The sequence below is a fragment of the Protopterus annectens genome, chromosome 4.part0 (genome assembly GCF_019279795.1).
Source record: "Protopterus annectens isolate FY-2018-M chromosome 4.part0, PAN1.0, whole genome shotgun sequence".
NCBI lineage: Eukaryota > Metazoa > Chordata > Ceratodontiformes > Protopteridae > Protopterus > Protopterus annectens.
Genome location: NC_056733.1, coordinates 1,118,202,667 through 1,118,222,779, shown reverse-complemented (window position 1 = coordinate 1,118,222,779; position 20,113 = coordinate 1,118,202,667). Strand labels below are relative to the sequence as shown.

The window sequence follows — 20,113 nt, the reverse complement described above, 5'->3', positions numbered from 1 at the left end:
GTTTTATTTGACATTATAGCAATTCTCTGTGGGGTAAAGAAACTCCTGTGTAAAAACTTCCATGTAAATATTTTCCAATATGGAGATGATGTTGTATGATTGATTGACCTGAGTGTTACTAATTTATCATTTTCAGAAAAATTAAATCTGTTCATACTTTCTATATAACTCCATAAAGAGTCTTCAGGCTGTTTTAAGTCAGCTCTCAATGTCTTATAAATTTTAGATAAAGAGAACCCATGCTAAATTGTGATGTATTTAATTCACATCAAAGAAAGATTATTTTAGGCTGTAATAAAATATTAGTCACTTGGCTCGTTTTAAATTCCTTTATTAGATGTTCCCTGAAAATTTGAATATTTAACCAATTATCTTGATTTGTGTCATACCTTGCTAAAAGGCTTGTAGTATCATGAATATTATTTGTACTTGGGAACTGATGCCAATAATTTAGTCCATTGCCTTCATTTCCATTATTTTATTCATATTAAAAGAGTCTAGACAATTCTTCGTGTGCTATTGGGAATATTAATATAGAAAAATGTCTTGTTATGCAGTTACTATTTATAATTTTCCTAAAATTGTTTAGTATATAGCTAACACAATGTGGTAACTTCTCATGTTTATTTTCTTTATACACTGAGTCCTTTACTACTAAAAATGTTATTTTCAGTAAAAATATCATTGTTTATTGTTTCATCGGCATTAGATAGCAGAATATTCATGTGTAGATTTTTCCAGTTTGAAGTATACTTGTTGCTTAACCACTTGCTTATGATGTGAATTATAACTGATTCAGCATAAAGGTCTAAGTTTGGAAATGTAATTCCACCTTTTTCCCAATCTATATTGTGCCAATCATACTTTATTCTTGGTTTTTGTGGGAACCATAAAAACTTAATTAGAAGTGAGTTGAGCTGTTTTATTATTTTTTTGGAGGGCTAATAATTATTGCTTGAATAAGAAACAACATTTTAGGAAGAATACACATTTTTATTAATGTTAGCTTTTCTTCAAAAGTAAAGAACATTTTATTCCATTTGTTTATATATTCTTTGATTATACCTAACAAATTTCTATAATTGACTTGTGTAATTTCTTTCCAATTAGGTTTTATATATATTCCTAGATATTTAAGAGTGTTATTCCCCCAACTAAAATTACTGTGTTTTCTCAATTCAGAACTTACTTTTTTATTTACCAATAATGTTTCAGATTTAGTGCTGTTGAATTTTAGATCTGAAAGTTTCTCAAAATGTCCTATAGCTGTTGTAATATGCCTTATTAAAGAGTCTAAATTTCCTATGGTTAATATTATATCAACAAATAACTGTATTTTAGAGGCATAATTTGAATTAACAATAAAGCTATTTATGTTGTTATTATTTCTTATGTAATTTGCAAACGGTTCTACTGACAATGCAAATAACAAAGGTGACAGAGGACAACCTTGCTTAGTTCCTTTTAGTATTTGAATTTTGTTAGATAAAAGGCCCCAATTTTAATATACGACAAAGAGTTTTTTTATACGCTATTTATTAGTTCTATGAAATCTGTGGAGAAATGAAATGTTTCCAAGACTTTAAATAGGTATGACCAAGATAAAGAATCAAATCAAAGCAAACTTGGTAACCACAAATCCAACCACGGAAAACCTGAGCAGTCCAAACACTGGAACTTACGCTGTTCTTTTAGAAAAACTGACACGTTTATTGCACCAAAACAGTACACTAATACACTGAAAGAAGTTAACCTAGGTTTCGTTCTACATTCACGGACTTCATCAGAACAAGTAAGCCCAAACTCCCACTCCCTTTAAAAATACCTATGAATTAAACAATAATTCAATTACATCATTGGTATCTATAACAACATTAAAAAGACATGCTCCTTAAAAATGTTTTCAACCAGAACCATGTTTTTAACTATAAAATTCAAATACTTATTGTAACAATTATATTTCACACAAATTTCATATAGTCTAAAACGAACCATATATTTAGTTGATCAACAAAGGGAATTTTAAAATAATAGTTATATTAATATATAAAAGCATGCTTAACATTCAAAATAATGTTTAAAAATATTAAAAATGATTAAATAAACCTTTTAAAACTTGATCAAGGTTACTTATACTACAAGGGACCACGTCTATACATGAACTTTATACTAAAATATGTTTTAACTTTAACAAAGGGGAGATACTAATACTGTCATTAATGCCCGGATAGGTGGTGGCATCTAATCCTATTTGCCACTTCATTTCACTAATGTCCAAATGGACATCCAATACACATCCTTGAGCATCCTTAATAATTTGTTGTATCACACTAAATTTAAATTCATGTTTGGGATGCTGTCTAATATGTCTATACAGGGCATTAGTATTTTTCATATGTTTTATGTCTAAAACATGCTCACCTATCCTTTCTCTTAATGTTCAACAAGTTTTACCCATATAAAATGCTGGACATTGGTCACATCTAGCAATATATACAACATTCCTACTAAAACAATCAAAATGTCCCTTAATATAGATAACTTCATGTGCTACTACTATTTTATTTCCTGTGGTGGAAATATGCTTACAAATACTACATCTTCCACACCTGAAATTTCCAACTGCCCTACAAGACTCTACTCTATGAAGATAATTTTTAAAAGGTTTATTTAATCATTTTTAATATTTTTAAACATTACTTTGAATGTTAAGCATGCTTTTATATATTAATATAACTATTATTTTAAAATTCCCTTTGTCGACCAACTAAATATATGGTTTGTTTTAGACTATATGAAATTTGTGTGAAATATAATTGTTACAATAAGTACTTGAATTTTATAGTTAAAAACATGGTTCTGGTTGAAAACATTTTTAAGGAGCATGTCTTTTTAATGTTGTTATGGATACCAACGATGTAATTGAATTATTGTTTAATTCATAGGTATTTTTAAAGGGAGTGGGAGTTTGGGCTTACTTGTTCTGATGAAGTCCGTGAATGTAGGACAAAACCTAGGTTAACTTCTTTCAGTGTATTAGTGTACTGTTTTGGTGCAATAAACTTGTCAGTTTTTCTAAAAGAACAGTGTAAGTTCCAGTGTTTGGACTGCTCAGGTTTTCCGTGGTTGGATTTGTGGTTACCAAGTTTGCTTTGAGTTGAACTGTGTATTTGTCATGGAATCCTTGGAGTCTGATTCAGACATTATGGAACTTTTACTGAAAATCAACCAGCAGTTATCTGAACATACCGAACAAATTAAATCTTTGGTGCAGCAGCAGCAGATAATATCAACTGGTTCTCCTCGTCTATTTGGCAGTTTGGGTGTACATTTAACCCAACCTACTCCCTTGACTAGTAATTTAATGACAAATGACAAAGAGGCGAATGCCCAAGTAATAGCTGGTACGGATAAAGTACTGACTGCTTCTAGTAGTGATGTCTGTGTGGATAAAATGCAATGGAAGGCTATTAATTTCAATTTTCAGCATGAATCTAATAGAGCGAGTACTCCTATAAGAGTAAATATATCCTTAGCAGAGCGTTTGAAAAACTTTGAAAAAAAAATATTTTCAATGAAAAAATTACAGTTGGAAAATGAGTATCTAATGAGAAATATTGAATTGGGTTTTGTACCTCGGGGTCTCCGACTGTGGAGATACCCTAATGGTATAGCTGGAAATGAGTAAATGTTACAAGAAGTGCATCAACTATTTGATAAAGTAGGGCTTGATCTATTGAGAATTATGATCAAGCACAATGATAATGTTATAGCTCGACTAATGGCAGAATTAGAACAGAACAATGACATTATATTGAGTGATTTAAATTTTGAAAATTACTCAACTAATTACAAGCATATTCTTAATTCGGTGGAAAATAGCTGCCATGTGATTTTTCAGAGGAAGATGCATAAAATTAAGAGAGATACGGATGAATATCGTGATGAAAGAGTATACCCACTATCAAAGGGGAATCATAAAAATTCCAGAGTGACGGTGAATGATATTGAGCAAGTGGGACAGGATATGACGTCACCTCGTAGGGATGCGTACTCTCGGCAGGACGAACACCCTTTAGAGGAAGGTCCCAGACGGTCAGAGAGGTTGCGCAATCGAGTGGGGAATGCTCCACAGCAGAGAAGGGAGAACAGCGAGAGGTATGTCAAGCAGGGAGCAAGACCAAAGAAATGGGGACCACCAACCATATATCAAGATCATCACAAGGTGTGGAGACAGTGAATTTAATTCCTGCTTCAGCGGTCGTTCTTGGAAGTTATGTTATGGCGTCCACGGGGCTTTTACAGCGTGATTTGGGAAATGGGCCCAAAGTAAATTCAACTTTTTGTCATGAAGATACAATGGATGATAGTTGTTCTATTTCCGGGTCAGCAACAGAAGGACCCTGTAGTCGATGGCGAGGAAGAAATTATTGATTCGTTGTTGCAGGTAAGTATTTATCCAACATGTGAGACTGATAATCAGACTGAAACCACTAATGATGTTAGCGGACAGTGTGTGGAATACTGCAACATATCTACGAATGACTTTGAGACTAATAGAAAATGTTATTGTACTGAAGGGCCAAGTCTGAATAATACAGATGATTTGTTTGTTATTAATGAAATTATAGACCCTAATTTTAGGGAAGGTTTGTTAGATATGTCTGACATTTTAGAGGTTATACAGAGAAATAATATTTTTGAGAATGAACCTGTAATTATTTTTAACAAACATGGGGATTTTAAAGTATATAATTATTCAAGCAGAGAATTAATTACTGAGCATGCTGAATTACTTTCAAAAGGTTTTACCTTTGTACCAAGCAGAAGAGGTACAATTACTGATGTTCTTATTGACTTAAAATTGTTAACTCGGAAGATGAATATTAAGATGTGGGTAACTGGAGATAATGAACAAAATGATGGGGAATTATTTAAACCAAGTAAGTTTAACCCCCCTATTAGTAATACTGTGGCCTTATATGAAAAAGCCTGTGAATTAGAAATAGGGGAATTTTTTTTAAGAAAAGTAAAACGCATGGTTTAAATGGTGAAAATCATAATTTAAGTGAAGATGAAATGGTTTTATTAAATGAGCTCATCACAGATAAAAATATTCGCTTTATGAAACCTGACAAGGGTAATGGGATTGTAGTCATGGATAAAAATGACTATAGTAATTATATGTTTCAAATGTTGACTGGTGAGGCATATGAAGAAGTTACATTAAATGAGATTCATGTAGCTTTTTCGAAAATAGATTTAATGATAGAAGATATGTTATACCAGGGTCAGATTAATCAAGTGGTATTTAATTACTTGAAAAATGATTTTCCTATAGTGAGCAACATATTTGGCATTCCTAAATTACATAAAGGCTTAAGTAATGTAACTTTTAGGCCAATAGTTGATGGTAAAAGGAATAACACGGTATTTATTAGTAAGTATCTTGACCATCACCTTCAAAGGGGGCTTACTAAGTTTGACTATATTACAAGGGATTCATGGCATTTCTTGCATAAACTAAATGAGGTAAAAATTGATGCTTCTACTATATTTCTTACTATTGACGTGTGTAATTTATACACAGTAATTCCAAATAACATTGGTCTGGACTGGTTGGGGAGACAATTGAATAAAACTGGGCTTTTTGAACAAGACTAAGTAAATGTTTTTGTAACACTTATGGAAATTTTATTGGATAATAATTTCCTGTTCATTGAGGGTAGTTATTTTAAACAGGTAACAGGAGTAGCAATGGGGGCAGCATGTGCCCCCAATTTATGCGAATTATGTGATGTCTTATTGGGAGCAGGAGTATGTTTTTCAGAGTGATTACAAACAGTATATTCAGCATTACACAAGATTTCTGGACAATATTTTTATTGTTTGGAATGGAGATAGTAACAATTTGGAATTATTTTTGAAGTACATTAACAGCACTGTAGAATTTTTAAAATTTACATATATATATAGTTCTACAGAAATATGTTACTTGGACGTTCAGTTAGTAGTAGATCAAGATAAAAAGAGTCTTACATCTAATATCTATAGGAAGGCCATTTTCTCCAACTCTTATTTGAATTATCAAAGCTGGCACCCTAGCCATCAGAAAAAGGCTATTGTTAAGGGTCAAATGGTTAGGGCTTCCAGAATGACCAATGATTTTCAGAGATTTAAGGATGAATTACAATTTATTATGGAAATGTTTATAAGAGGAGGATATCCGGCTGTTTTAGTTAGTACTATAAAAGAGGAGATTATGGTAAAAAGGGACAAAGGTTTTTATCAACCTATATTAAAGGTTAATACACAAGAAATCAGGGATATTGATTTACAGGCAGTTAATGTGGGAACTGGCAAAAAGAAAGAGAAGGGAAAGATTGTATTTTATTACTACTTACACCGTAGATACAGAATTTCTGGTTAAGGTTATACGAAGGAACTGGGAACTTTTGAAGTTGGATGTGAATGTTTCCAGCAAAATCAGAACTCCACCCATAAATTTATATAGGAAAGATAGAGCTTTTAAAAATCTTTTAGAAAGGAATTATCTTCATAGAGTAGAGTCTTGTAGGGCAGTTGGAAATTTCAGGTGTGGAAGATGTAGTATTTGTAAGCATATTTTCACCACAGGAAATAAAATAGTAGTAGCACATAAAGTTATCTATATTAAGGGACATTTTGATTGTTTTAGTAGGAATGTTGTATATACTGCTAGATGTGACCAATGTCCAGCATTTTATATAGGTAAAACTTGTCAAACATTAAGAGAAAGGATAGGTGAGCATGTTTTAGACATATGAAAAATATTAATGCCCTGTATAGACATATTAGACAGCATCCCAAACATGAATTTAAATTTAGTGTGATACAACAAATTATTAAGGATGCTCAAGGATGTGTATTGGATGTCCATTTGGACATTAGTGAAATGAAGTGGCAAATAGGATTAGATGCCACCACCTATCCGGGCATTAATGACAGTATTAGTATCTCCCCTTTGTTAAAGTTAAAACATATTTTAGGATAAAGTTCATGTATAGACCTGGTCCCTTGTAGTATAAGTAACCTTGATCAAGTTTTAAAAGGTTGATTTTTAAAAGGTTTATTTAATCATTTTTAATATTTTTAAACATTATTTTGAATGTTAAGCATGCTTTTATATATTAATATAACAATTTTAAATTCCCTTTGTTGACCAACTAAATATATGGTTCGTTTTAGACGATATGAAATTTGTGTGAAATATAATTGTTACAATAAGTATTTGAATTTTATAGTTAAAAACATGGTTCTGGTTGAAAACATTTTTAAGGAGCATGTCTTTTTAATGTTGTTATGGATACCAATGATGTAACTGAATTATTGTTTAATTCATAGGTATTTTTAAAGGGAGTGGGAGTTTGAGCTTACTTGTTCTGATGAAGTCCGGGAATGTAGGACGAAACCTAGGTTAACTTCTTTCAGTGTATTAGTGTACTGTTTTGGTGCAATAAACGTGTCAGTTTTTCTAAAAGAACAGCGTAAGTTCCAGTGTTTGGACTGCTCAGGTTTTCCGTGGTTGGATTTGTGGTTATAAAGAATCAAATGCCTTCTCTATGTCTAAACTAATAATTGATAATTCTTTTTTCTTTTTATTTGCAACATCTATTAAGGTTAAAAGTCTGATGACATTGTCCTGAACTTTCCTATTCAAAACAAACCCCGTTTGACCATCTGCTATTATTTTGGGGATGAACTGATTCAATCTTTTAGTAAGTATGGAGGTAAAAATTTTATAATCTACATTTAGCAGAGATATAGGTCAATATGACGATACTAATTTAGGGTCTTTATCTAGCTTTAGAATGGGAGATATTATAGCATACTTATATTGAAGGAAAGATATTTTTATTTTTCCTAAATTCTTCAAAAGCTGCCTCTAAAGTCTTTAAGGTGTCTTCTGGAAACAACTTATATATTTCTCCTATAATCCCATCTAATCCAGGTGCCTTATTGTTTTTAAGATTACAAATGCATTTTTTAATTTCTTTTAATGTTATTGGTTTGAGCAAATTAGCATTTTGTACATTTGTTATTGTTGATATTTTCATTCAAAAAATTACACTTAAGCATATTGTCTGCAGAGTCACTATTTGTATTATTTACTTTCTCATAATATACTCTGAAGACCTCCAAATTTTCTTTGTGTTCCGTTACATGTCTTGTTTTAACTCCTGTATTATCAGTGATTTCTTTTATATGACTTAGTCTAGCTAAATTTTTTGCTTTGACTGCCAACCTATGTACATTTTTGGGGTTCACTGAATAGGATTGAATTTAGAATTTTTCTAGATTTATTGCCACTTTATGATTTACAATTTATGCATATCTAGTATTTAATGTTTTAAGTTCAGAATTAGTTTTTATGTCCTTGGTGCTTAAACTTTTCTTTATTCCGTCTATTTTTAGTTGTATTTATTAGTATCTTATTTTGGCTTTTCCTGGTTAGGGGTCGCCACAGCGGAACTCCGGTCCGCTAATGACTGGCAGTAGATTTTTACGTGCTGGCTTGCCGGGCCTAACACACAACCTTCAATGAAGGAACGCCCATTCACGCATGTCGACACACAGAAGACGCTCTAACTGAGAATCGAACGGGCAACGTCTAACTGTGAGGCGACATTTGTGTTAATTAATTTTCCCATTGTTTTCTTTTGTTTAGATACCAATTTTTGATCTTACCATATAAATAAGATTTTAGTGAATCCCAAAGTATAACCTTTGAAGTTTCATTATTATCATTGATGTCTAAAAATTATTTTATTTCACCAAGAAGCCACTGTTTAAATCCATTAAGTGTAGTAATGTAGACAGGTAATCTTTGCCATGTTATTAAGTGTTTAGGCATGATATTGACCTTAAAAAATAAGGCATTATGATCTGACAATGGGCATGAACTAATTAACACTTCTTGTACCTTAGAAAATATATTGTTAGTAACTAGTACTTTATCAATTGTTGTTTGTGTCCCATACATATATGAATAATGAGTGCATTCTAACGAGTGTGTTTCTTTTAAATCATATATAACCCTAAGACATAATACATTAATAAAATTAATTAACTTTTTAGCTGCAGGGGAAATTCTAAATGTATCATTTTTGGTAGTATCTTTTTCAGTGAGAAGGCAATTGAAATCTCCTGCATGTATTATTTCTCCTTTGGATTTGGAAATTATTAACTCTAAATGATTCTTTTCTGTAACTGCTCCAAAACCAGGTATCCAATAAGAATTTACAAGAGTTACATATCTTTTGTTTATCTCCAGAACTGCCAGGCATAACATGCCATTCTTGTCTGAGTAAGTATCAATGACTTTAGGCATTGGTAATGTTTTTCTCCATAGTATCCTCGTGCCTCTTCTCTTGGTTTGGTAGTGGGATTCTACAAGGACCATATAACCATTAAAAGATAATTTATCTATATCCCTGTCAACAATATGTGTTTCCTGTAAAAAAAACTATATCTACTTTATTCAATTTCAAATATCTAACTATACTCCCTCTTTTGACAGGATTATTAAGGCCATTGACATTTAAAGACATACATTTATAAGAACATTTAGAATGGTACATATATATCTATTGAATTTAATTATGAGCAGGTAAACAAATGAATAAGAAAATCATAACACATATAACTATATACAAAACTAAACATGGAAACCTAATTTCCTAGCTTTAGGGTAGTCCAATGGTTAAGGTGCTTACCTTAGAAACACAAGGTGCAGTGAAAGCATCATCTTAGCCACCACCACTAACAGTCCTACAACCAGTCAACCTTTATACTGCTGCTTCTGCCCTCTAATAATCAGGTATACAGTTAAACTTATTCAATATTATGTAACATTATGTTTAGTTATTGAAGCGCAAAACATCTCAAGACATATGATAGAATATTAAGTATTTTATAAATTACAAATAAAATAGTCATGCAATAAATATTCATGTTTGACAAACAGCTCTATGTTAGAGTAACAGGATTATGCTCTCATAAACCAGCATATGTAAGCTTGACTTCAAAAGCAATATAAGAAATCAGAGTCTTTCATTAAGATGAAAAAATATATTATTTTTCTAATACAAATTAAACTATGAATAAAGAGTCTACATCCAGTTTAATTATATGATTTGAAATGATACTGCGTATTAAATATATATTTATATATTTAAGGCACAGAGACCTTCTCCATTTTTCTTCTATCACCCATTCTCCTCTCCACTATTCCTTCTATACATTTTGTTTATGGGCTATATATATATGTATGGTCTAAGCAAAGTATGACCAATATTTTGAAATCTGTAATATTAAACTATTATGAGCGTTTTAAGCTTATTTAAATGTGGTAAACGTACTTTATTCAAACACCCTTCTCTATCTCATTAATCCCCTTTTGTTCCAATAATAAGCCATTTATACAACTTTCTAATACTGATATTTCAAAAATATATTCATTCAAGTCCTCATTGTTGTCAATATCACTATTAGCAAGAGAATAAAGCAACACTGCTTATACTAGTTACTGATTATAAGATAACATCTTCAATATAATGATCAGATAGTACAAGTGTTTGCTGCTTTGAAGTAACTGGATATGTGTTATTCCCAAAACAGCTTTTTGTTTTGTTTATTCAACACTTACTGTTGTATTAAGTACTTGCTTAAAATCCATTATTAGTACTATGTGGGCTATGCAATCAACTTACTTTACCGCATCCTTCTATATTTTAGGAATGCCTAAATGCAAAGTACCCTTGAAAATAATAAGCAATTTTCTATTATCCAAATAACATTCCTAATGTATCAGCGCTCACATGAAAAAAGATATGTTTAAACTAGGATTTTTTGGGGGTGAGATATATAACACATACATGAAGGAACTCTCAAATATGATTCTCCAAAAGTGACTTATAAAGAAATACCAATAATGTTCTCTTTACAGTTTCTTTTTTATTTAAAACATTTGGATGTTCATATATCAGGTAACTACATTTACCTCGGCTTATTGACATGTGACAATATTACACTTTCCCCCTTTTTTCTTTTTTTAAAATCTATCTGCAGCTTATAAAGGGATGCTCTATTTTAATGTTTTTCAACTTTCCCTTCAGTCAGCTGTATTTATCTTGCATTAAATATCTGGTGAAGCTGCATTGTAACTAAAGCGTCTGTGTGATGTATACAGAAACGCTAATTTTCTCCTCATGTGTAATTTACTCTTCATTTGTAAGTTATTTTATTTCTACATACAATTAACCAGAATTCACCTTAGAACTAAACATGTATCTCACACTGTCAATAAGTTTAGAAAACAAAGCAATTCAAAACAATGCTAGGAAGCATGAATGATAATTGTGCCTTGAATACTGAATTTAACTGCAACTACAACAGTTTCCAGTGTTTATGTTATTAAATCTAGTCTCCGGCATCAAGAAGAACTAGTAAACATTAATTTTGTTAGGAAATTATAAACTTACAATCAAGAAACTACTTTGAAGAATATTATGAATGTCTCAGCAGCAAAACTTCCTTGCTGCGTCCTTATCGCCTGTCGCAGTTGTTTCTTATGTGCGACCGGGGCTCAGAGTACAATTACGTCATCACTAGAAGTTTTTACAAAGAGCGCCAGTCTCAAAACCACAGATCAGTGAATAGCTCATGATTTAGTTCTCTTGAGGCTTTGCATTCAAAAATGAACTGCATACATGAGGCAGGTATGACATTTTTCAGTTATTTTTGGCTTTCCAAGCTTTCGTGTGCTCATGGGTTGCAAAAAAGCATGTAAAATAGAAAAAAACAAGTTAAACAGGGTAGCACTATGCAGCTATTAATCTTTTTTTTAAAACCACAGACCGCACTTCTTTTGAAGCACTCTCTCTCTCTCCCCAGAACATCCATCATAATTACTTTAATACCTACAAAGAAAATGTAATCAATCTAAAGCCCACAAAGCTTCCTGTCAGACTGTATAAGCGCCTACAACCCCCGTTCAGCATTTAAAGCTACTGCCACTCTATCTACTGTATTAAGGTTACAGAACAAAGACACACAAACTATTTTTAAACAACAGTTTAATATTATTCTGACGGCACTCAGCACACCACTAATTTAAAGTATAACATTAAATCACGATCTTGTAAGATTATGACAAGATCTTATGTGCTTATAAGCCATTTGTTTTTATTTATATTATAATGTATATAAGGGATAAAAACTTCATAGCGGTGGGAGGAGAAACGGCAGAAAGTAATTATCTATATAATAATAAGAGCAATTACTATAAAAGAGGAAGAAGGGTTAGTTATATATAGTTGTAAATATTTATTTTAAAATCTTACCTCATATTTGCACTATTTATCCTATTCCAAGGGAGAATAACCTCAGGAAATTAGAAGCTTATGTTTTACTTAACTTTAAGTTTTTTTGTGGACTTATCATTTGCTGTTATTTTGCCATTAGTAGCTTGTCTCTTTAGGCTTGGAGTAGAAAGTTCCATATCTTCAATTTTGTCTAGTAAATTATGTTTTTTGACAAATTCTGTTGCTTCTTCAATATTATTAAAGATTTTTTGACCATCTGGAAGTGTGACTTTTAATCTAGCAGGGAAGAGCATTTGAGCTTTTATTTCAGCTTTCTTAAGGTTTTAATGAGGGGAATACAAGCTTTCCCTTTTGCTATTGTCACAGATGTATAGTCATTATCAAATCTAATAACTCTTCCATTTTCTTGAATGGGGTTCTTCGTCCAGGCAGTTTTTAACACCAGATCTTTATCCTGTGTTGACAAAAACTTAACTATGATGGATCTTGCTAAAGTTGGATTTTTTGATACAGAAGGATATGATAAAGACCCATGAGCCTTTTCAATTCCGTAAGAAAGTGACTCTGAGAGGTTTAGCACTTTAGGCAACCAATTATTCAGGAAAAGAATCATATTATTTCCCTCTGTCTTTTCAGAGACTCCATAAATTCTAATGTTGTTCCTCCTTGACCTTGACTCCAAATCTTCCACTTTCTCAGTTAATAAGTTGTTTTGCTTCAATAAGAAATTTATTTGACTGTCATTCTCTATCTGCCTTCCATCTATGTCATTTAGAGATTCTTCTATGTTGATTATTTGATCCGAGTTCTTTGAAATAATTTCCTTTACATCTTGAATTTGATTTTTACTCTCTTTTTTTCATATTTTCCATAATGCTTTCTAGATTGTCTATTTTAGTAGAAAGGTCCTGTATACTTGTAATTATGGTCTGCATTTCTTGTTTCATAGAACTGTCTTGAGATGAAGACTTTGAATGACTCATATTTCAAGTATCTGTATACAGCTGCTAATATTCTGACAGGAATTTTGTGAGAAAATTCACTGAAAAATGTTACTTTTTCTTCCTCATGTAATCCACAACAATGAAAAGAATATTTGTAGGTAGTTTTTCCCAATATATTTCGAAAAATTCCAAATAAATCCTGTCAGAAATAAAACTTATAGACAGAGCAACAAAAAACTGCTGCACTCACTCTGACATCTTAGCCACACCCCAGTAATTACTTTTTTTTGGCAGTCATCAGAATTAAAACATAACAAGGCATTTCATGGTTGCTTTTTGTAATTTTTCAATTTAGTGAAATAACTGCAAACATGCAGGTTTGATATTGTACATTGTTGCATGTTTTTAAATGTTATGTCACAGTAATAATTCTAACTATTGCCCTAACTGGTTGTACAAAACTACAGAATGATTGAGTTGTTTTAACTGTTGCTTGTTCTTGCATTTTGTGGGTTCTGATGAAGTCTTCTGTGATTGTTTTAAGACATAAAATAACTTAATATTAAAAGTCCAGTCCTCTTAGTCTCATTGTGCTCAGTATGAGGCATGCGGTGGTGGTGCTCTTGTTGTCGCTTCCACAGTCAGTTAGGCGTTGCCCGTTCGATTCTCCATTAAAGTCTACTGTGTGTGGACATGCGTGAAATGGCGTTCCTTCGTTGAAGGTTGTCGCGTTAGGCCGGCAAGCCAGCATGTAAAACTCTGCCAATCATTATAGCGGACGGAGTTTGTGCTGTGGCTAACCGGGAAAAGCCGAAAGACACACACATGAGGCATTTAGTTGGTGAGTTTTATTGCCTTTGTGTGAAGGTGATGAGCCAAAGCCTTAAGAAATACACACTTCTTTTAGTTGCCTTCCTGGACTCTACTACAACTAGTAGCAAAGCCCCTGACTTCTAATACCTGGCCTCTAAAAAGGGCATACAGGGCTACAAAAGATAAGAACTTTAAAATGGAGCTGGCTACTACACTTCTTGTTTTAGGACAAAATCAGAAAAAAAAGGAGCTGACATAGACAGACTAACTGAAGCTGGCTTATTTCAGATGAGAAGGCTGGATATCAAACAATTTCTTACACAGGATAAAGTCCCCTTCTGACACCCAACACCCACTGTACTTACCAAAGATTTGTTGCCCTATTACACACACACACACACACACACAAAACAAAGCTGAGGACAGCAAATCTTGGGATAAACTACAAGTCATTTCATGGCTCTACAGGATAGAGGTTTTAGGCCTATTTCCCATGATCTTATGTGGATTAGTAGCCTAGTGCTACAGAAGCTGGCTGGGGAGAGAGAGCGAAGGGGAGTAATCATCCAACTGCAGGACATGTTGTACATCCTGGGAAAAAAGGATCTTAGGGAGTCCTATCACAACAAACTCAGAAGGTAAAAATCTGTAACATCTACAAATGGGGAATCTGTGATGTGTGAGTTTATCAAGGAATGCTCATGTACTCTAAATGAAACTTGGATTTGCGAAAGCAGACACACTGGGACTAGCACTACTGTATGGCACTTTCTGGCCAGTAATGACAATGTTAACTTAGTATCATAAAAAAAATATCCATATCCATGACAAATGATGGCTGTAATCTCCAGCTCTCACTTTTCCATTCATGTGCTCTAGGAAAACACAGAGTTGGGAAGAATGAATGGGAGAATATGGGCTTATCAGATACAGAACTGATGGTCATGAAATAATAGTAATTATTTTTTAAAAAGTTATAAATAATTACTAGTCTGGGTTTGAAGAAGCATATGATTACTTAAAAAAATCAGCTGGTAAGCACTGTGTTACCCCTTGACAAACAAACAGGATGGTATGGAGCCATATTCAGTATAATGGTATATGCATCTTCTGACTTAGCAGAAAGAAATCTAACTTTTTTATCACATGATCCAGTACACCATTTTAATATGGTGTCAGCCCAAATTCAATAAATGTGTACAATACAAACAAGTTAGAAAGTGCACTAACTTTAACCCTGATACTATGACAGCACTACTGAAGCAATGTATCCAGCAGAAGAAAGGAGTTAAATCCAGTAAAAACAGGCCAAATTTGGTTTCAGCAAGGGCTCAGATGCACAGCTGACAGCACTCTAGACAAAAACTGGCCTAGTAGCAAGTTACAGTCTGATTAATGTTTCAGATAAGATTGGCTGTCAGCTGTACATCTGAGTTCTTACTGAATTTGCCTTCTTTCTTCACTCCTTTCAAACACCAGTGAAGTCTGCCTTTATTGCATAAATTGCCATTCAACATCTGAGATAAAAGTTTTTTCCTGATTTCAATGCAAATTGCTAGGTTGGCAAGACTTAATACGTCAGTGTGTGGGGCCATCTTGCAGCACTGCTAGTGGTAATTTTGTGAAAAAGGATAATCTTGTTGTTCTGGGAGTTCAGATTACTGCTAGCCTCCCAGAAAGGTGCACTGTGATATACGGTTTCAATTTTCTATTTTTTTTTAATATATTGAGCTGATTTGTGTGCCACAGCTCATCGAGCAACACTGCACTACTTGGTTAGTGCTTTTCAGTAGTTACCCTACAGTGATTAGTCTAACTCATTGACTAACACGCTCATTGAGCATTTTAGCACAGCTGTACTGCTGAAAGCTGCACACAGTTGTGTGGGACTGCTATCAGTTGCTATTCAAGCATTTAATTGCTACTGTATAGGTTAATAGATTAGTACTACGCTAACTGCCCTTGTGGGCCATTTTAAGCCTAGCCAATTACCCCATGTAAGAATCAAACCCTGCACCTCCTGCCTGTAAGGTAAACACCTTACCCATTATACCAGCCTCCCATCCCCTGGGGGTGGGGTATTATCTGTAGTTGGGTGAATTTGTGGTGAGCTGCTATTAAATGCACTGCACCAGTTGAGTAGACTCTTTTATTGTTCCAGCTTGAGCTCTTCTAACATACCATGTGAGTGACTGTATTAAACCTCTCTTAGCTGCTCAGAACTAGCTGTTCCTTCACTAAGATTAGTTCTCCTTCTGCATCCTACACCTAGTCGGGCTATGGACATTGTATCTTGAGCACTTAGACCTAACTAAATCCAAAACCCACCTGACAAAACAGAAAGAAAACCTACTTGTTTGTATTCCTTCTGGTGCCAACTTTATTAAGAGCAGGAACTGCCATATGCTCATAAAGGGCTTCTTTCTATTTGATACAAATAATTCAGTCTGCCAGTTGCAAATATTAGTGAAATCTAGAGGCATCCCTCTCATGCAATATGACAGCCTGTCAGCAGCACATACTACCACCCACATCTCATCACAACTACAATAAACTAACTTTCATTGAGGCTGTAGAAAGGTCACTACCAAAGCCTCCCAGGATTAAGAAGGCTCAATTACATCAAATATCCAGCTCTTAAATTTTAAAACACAAATGACTCCTGAGGAGAGATGTTATTAAATTATTTCATGGTACTTCTGTCAAAAATACAAATGCAACTCCTATACTATCTGATAAACTGACTGTATTATACACCTACCTTAACCTCCTCCTGCTTGAAGTTGCCATTGTTGAAAAGCTGTTTAACTGCTTCAAAGGATGTTGTGAGTGGCAACATAAATTGCTCAAATTCAACTTCATCTTCACCTGGTAAAAGCAAAAGAAAAATGAAACGGAATTCAGGCTATATTTAATTTGCAATGCTGAAAAAAGTTGCCTACTAAAAATATGCCTCACACCCTGTGAGAGCTACTTCTTTGTGTTATCAGGTTCCATTAGTTCTGAAGTTAGCTGTAGCTAACTAAAAAAAATTTCATCAGATTCATGTGGTCAGGGTGCCTCAGATATTTTGGATGGTATAAATGTTACAGAAAACTAGAATAAAGGTGAGGTACAAATAAGATCTTGCCAAGGAGTCACAGCTCCCCATCTAAAACAATTACTGACGAACCTAACCACACTCAAGCTGTGACTGAATTTGATTAAATGGCTGTCCAATATTTTAAGGCTGACAGTATTACTGTAAGGGACTACTTTATGACAAGTGCAGTTAATAACAGGCAAGCTAGAGCCAGCTAAAGTCCCATCCTTTGCTAAGGTCAGTCTGTGTGTACAAATCAGTCAAGAACTGACAAAGCCAAATATGATCAAACCAACTTATAAGAAAAAGCAGTTAGTGTGATGCCAGAAATGTACAACTACTCTAAAACAATGCACAGTAATTTGAGTCTGCCTCTTGTATTTCTCATCAAGTGTCAAAAGTAAAACCCCTAACTTAGCTCTAGAGTGACAGAGTGAAAAAATGCCATACTTTACTTCAATCAAGTGTATCTAAAATCAAGCAAAAAGCAAATAGCATTGATATAACTGGAACAAAGAAACATAAATGAAAAATGTAGACATTTATTTCTACATGAACAAATGTCCATGTTCTTAAAGAAAAAAAGAGGGATCATAGATTGCAAAAGTGAGCGAAGGATTCCTTTCATGGAACATGTAAAGTTATAATTCATAAGGGGATGCGCATTGCTTTATACAAAAAAAACATTGTAGCAAACTATAAAAACAACTGAAAAAGAATAAAAAACTAAAACAAATGCAGCAGGTCATTGCAAGTTCCACAGTGAAGAGGCTTAGTTGTAAGAATGTGACATAATCTGAAATTTCACATTAACACAAGGAACTGCCAGCAGTCCCTTGGAGGCCGAGCGCAGCACCCATACAGGGCAGTAGGGCACAATGAGCTCTACAGGTAGCAAGGGAGCAGACTCTGAATAGAAAAAATACAACAGTGCCTATATCTCCATACTCGGCTATCCCATGAAATAACTGCCCATATTTTATTCCAGAGGTCTTTACTCCACATTTTTGCATTTTATGCCCTTTTGTTTGTAATATACAGAAGAATGACTTGGACATAAATTAGAGACCGGAAACATTGTTTTCTTCTATATAACAGTGGATAGGGAGTGAGGCCACACAATTCCAGTTTTGAAACTCTGAATGGTGCTAAAGGTGGCAATTATTTAGACAGACATATTTTTAATTTCAACATCCTTTTACAAAAGATGAGGAGCATATGTTAGTATTGCATAAAAACATGCATATGTATTCAGTTTAGGCACTACGGTGTGTGTGTGTTTGTGAAACATTCTCTTTTTTCACATGCATTTCTCCATTGTTTTGAACCTTCTTCAGCAACATTACTCTATCAGCAGTTTTGAACAGACATTATCAAAAACTTCATCATCAACACACAACACTGTATCAATGTAGAATACTAAATTTCACTTCATGAACTGAGTAACTAACTTATTAAATAACCTTCCACATCTTGAAAATTTTGTGGATGGTAGGACATACTTCTCTTGTGACCTCATGAGTTGCTGAAATGATGTACTTGAAACTTCTCTAGCTGACTTTTTTGACAGTTCACCCAGATAGTCTGGTCTTCAGAGTATCTCTGCAGATGTCTTTTGGAGTACAACCAAAAAGGACCGAGGTTTAAACTGTTGTTCCTGGCAACAATAAAGACATTTAAGAAGGGAAAGGTGATGGTTGAGAAAATAAAGTGGTTACCGGTTAGCTGGCACACTTAAACAATAACCAAATGGGAAGGGATATGAATGAGTTGAGAGACACTGTCACATCAAAGGAACTGGGAAGATGAGTGGGATGAAAAAAAGACTAGTTTGACAGAAAAGACTGCTCTGATTGCAACAGTGGTACAAGAGAAATGGCTGGACAGACTGAGAAGTAACAACATGAACTGAATGGCTGAGGGAGCTGAAAGAGAGTGAACTTTGCTGTAACAAGTAAGACTGAAAAACAAAAACAGCTGCTGCTGGAGTCCTAAAAGGGGACAAAATAATTGTTTATGCTGTTATCTACTAAATTGTGTCACAAAGGGGAATATTTCTTCCCTGGGGTTTTAAATAAAATTTTATAAACTACCATTCGCTCTGGTTCCAGCAGGCATCTGAGCCTCTAACTGAATTTGGCTTGCTGGGCCAAAGTCAAGACTGTATTACTCTATGCCAACAACCCTGGCTATGCAGTTTTGATTCGTACAGTATATAACACTCTCAGGGGTCTTAAGGCCAACCTGTTGGCCCTTCATCTATCTTAGGTAAATAGGATTTAATGCTGCCTACTGGGGTAGAATATAAAGCTCAAAACACAATATGGATTTGATGATGTATCTGGAAGTATCAACAAAACAGAGAAATTTAAAACAGTTAATGAAAAGTGGGTTGCTAAGAAGTTGGAAGTAAAACATTCAGGAGTAGGCAGAGAGAGTAATAAAAGAACTGCATGATTTTGAGAACAGAGAAATGTTGCAGTTGTATGTACATGTCAGTGTGCTGCTGGCCTTGTTACTGCTAACCAATGGTGTGGAAAAAGGAAGAGACAGGAAGGAGTCTGAACTAACTCTCTTTTTCTATGATGAATAGTAATGTTTGGAAATAGTGCACCACTGTGTCTGCCAAGCTTTAAAGACTGAAAAAAGTTGCGTATAAACTTTATGAGTTGTGAAAATCAAGGCATCAGAGGTCCCCTCTCTCACCTGTTGGAAAGAAAAAGTGTAATCAAGCAGGGGCACGTAAGTGGCTAGAATGAAAATCTAAAAGAATATTTAGAAAGGTGTGTCACATCATAAGATGAATGAATGAATGGCAATAACTGGCAAATAATCAAATTAGTTTAAATAAAGTTACACGTCTGATGGAAACTTGGAAAAAGGATATCTTGCTAGTTAAAAGGGCAGGT

General features: G+C 33.8%; 1 protein-coding gene across 1 annotated transcript in view; it reads right to left on the bottom strand.

Annotated features, from left to right (window-relative positions):
• RANBP17 (RAN binding protein 17) overlaps positions 1–20,113 on the bottom strand; it is a 4,607,784-nt gene that overhangs the window by 1,085,397 nt on the left and 3,502,274 nt on the right. Inside the window, exon 19 of the mRNA XM_044069092.1 lies at positions 16,884–16,990. Within this exon, the coding sequence (XP_043925027.1) occupies positions 16,884–16,990 (107 nt within the window). The remainder of the gene's footprint in view (positions 1–16,883; positions 16,991–20,113) is intronic.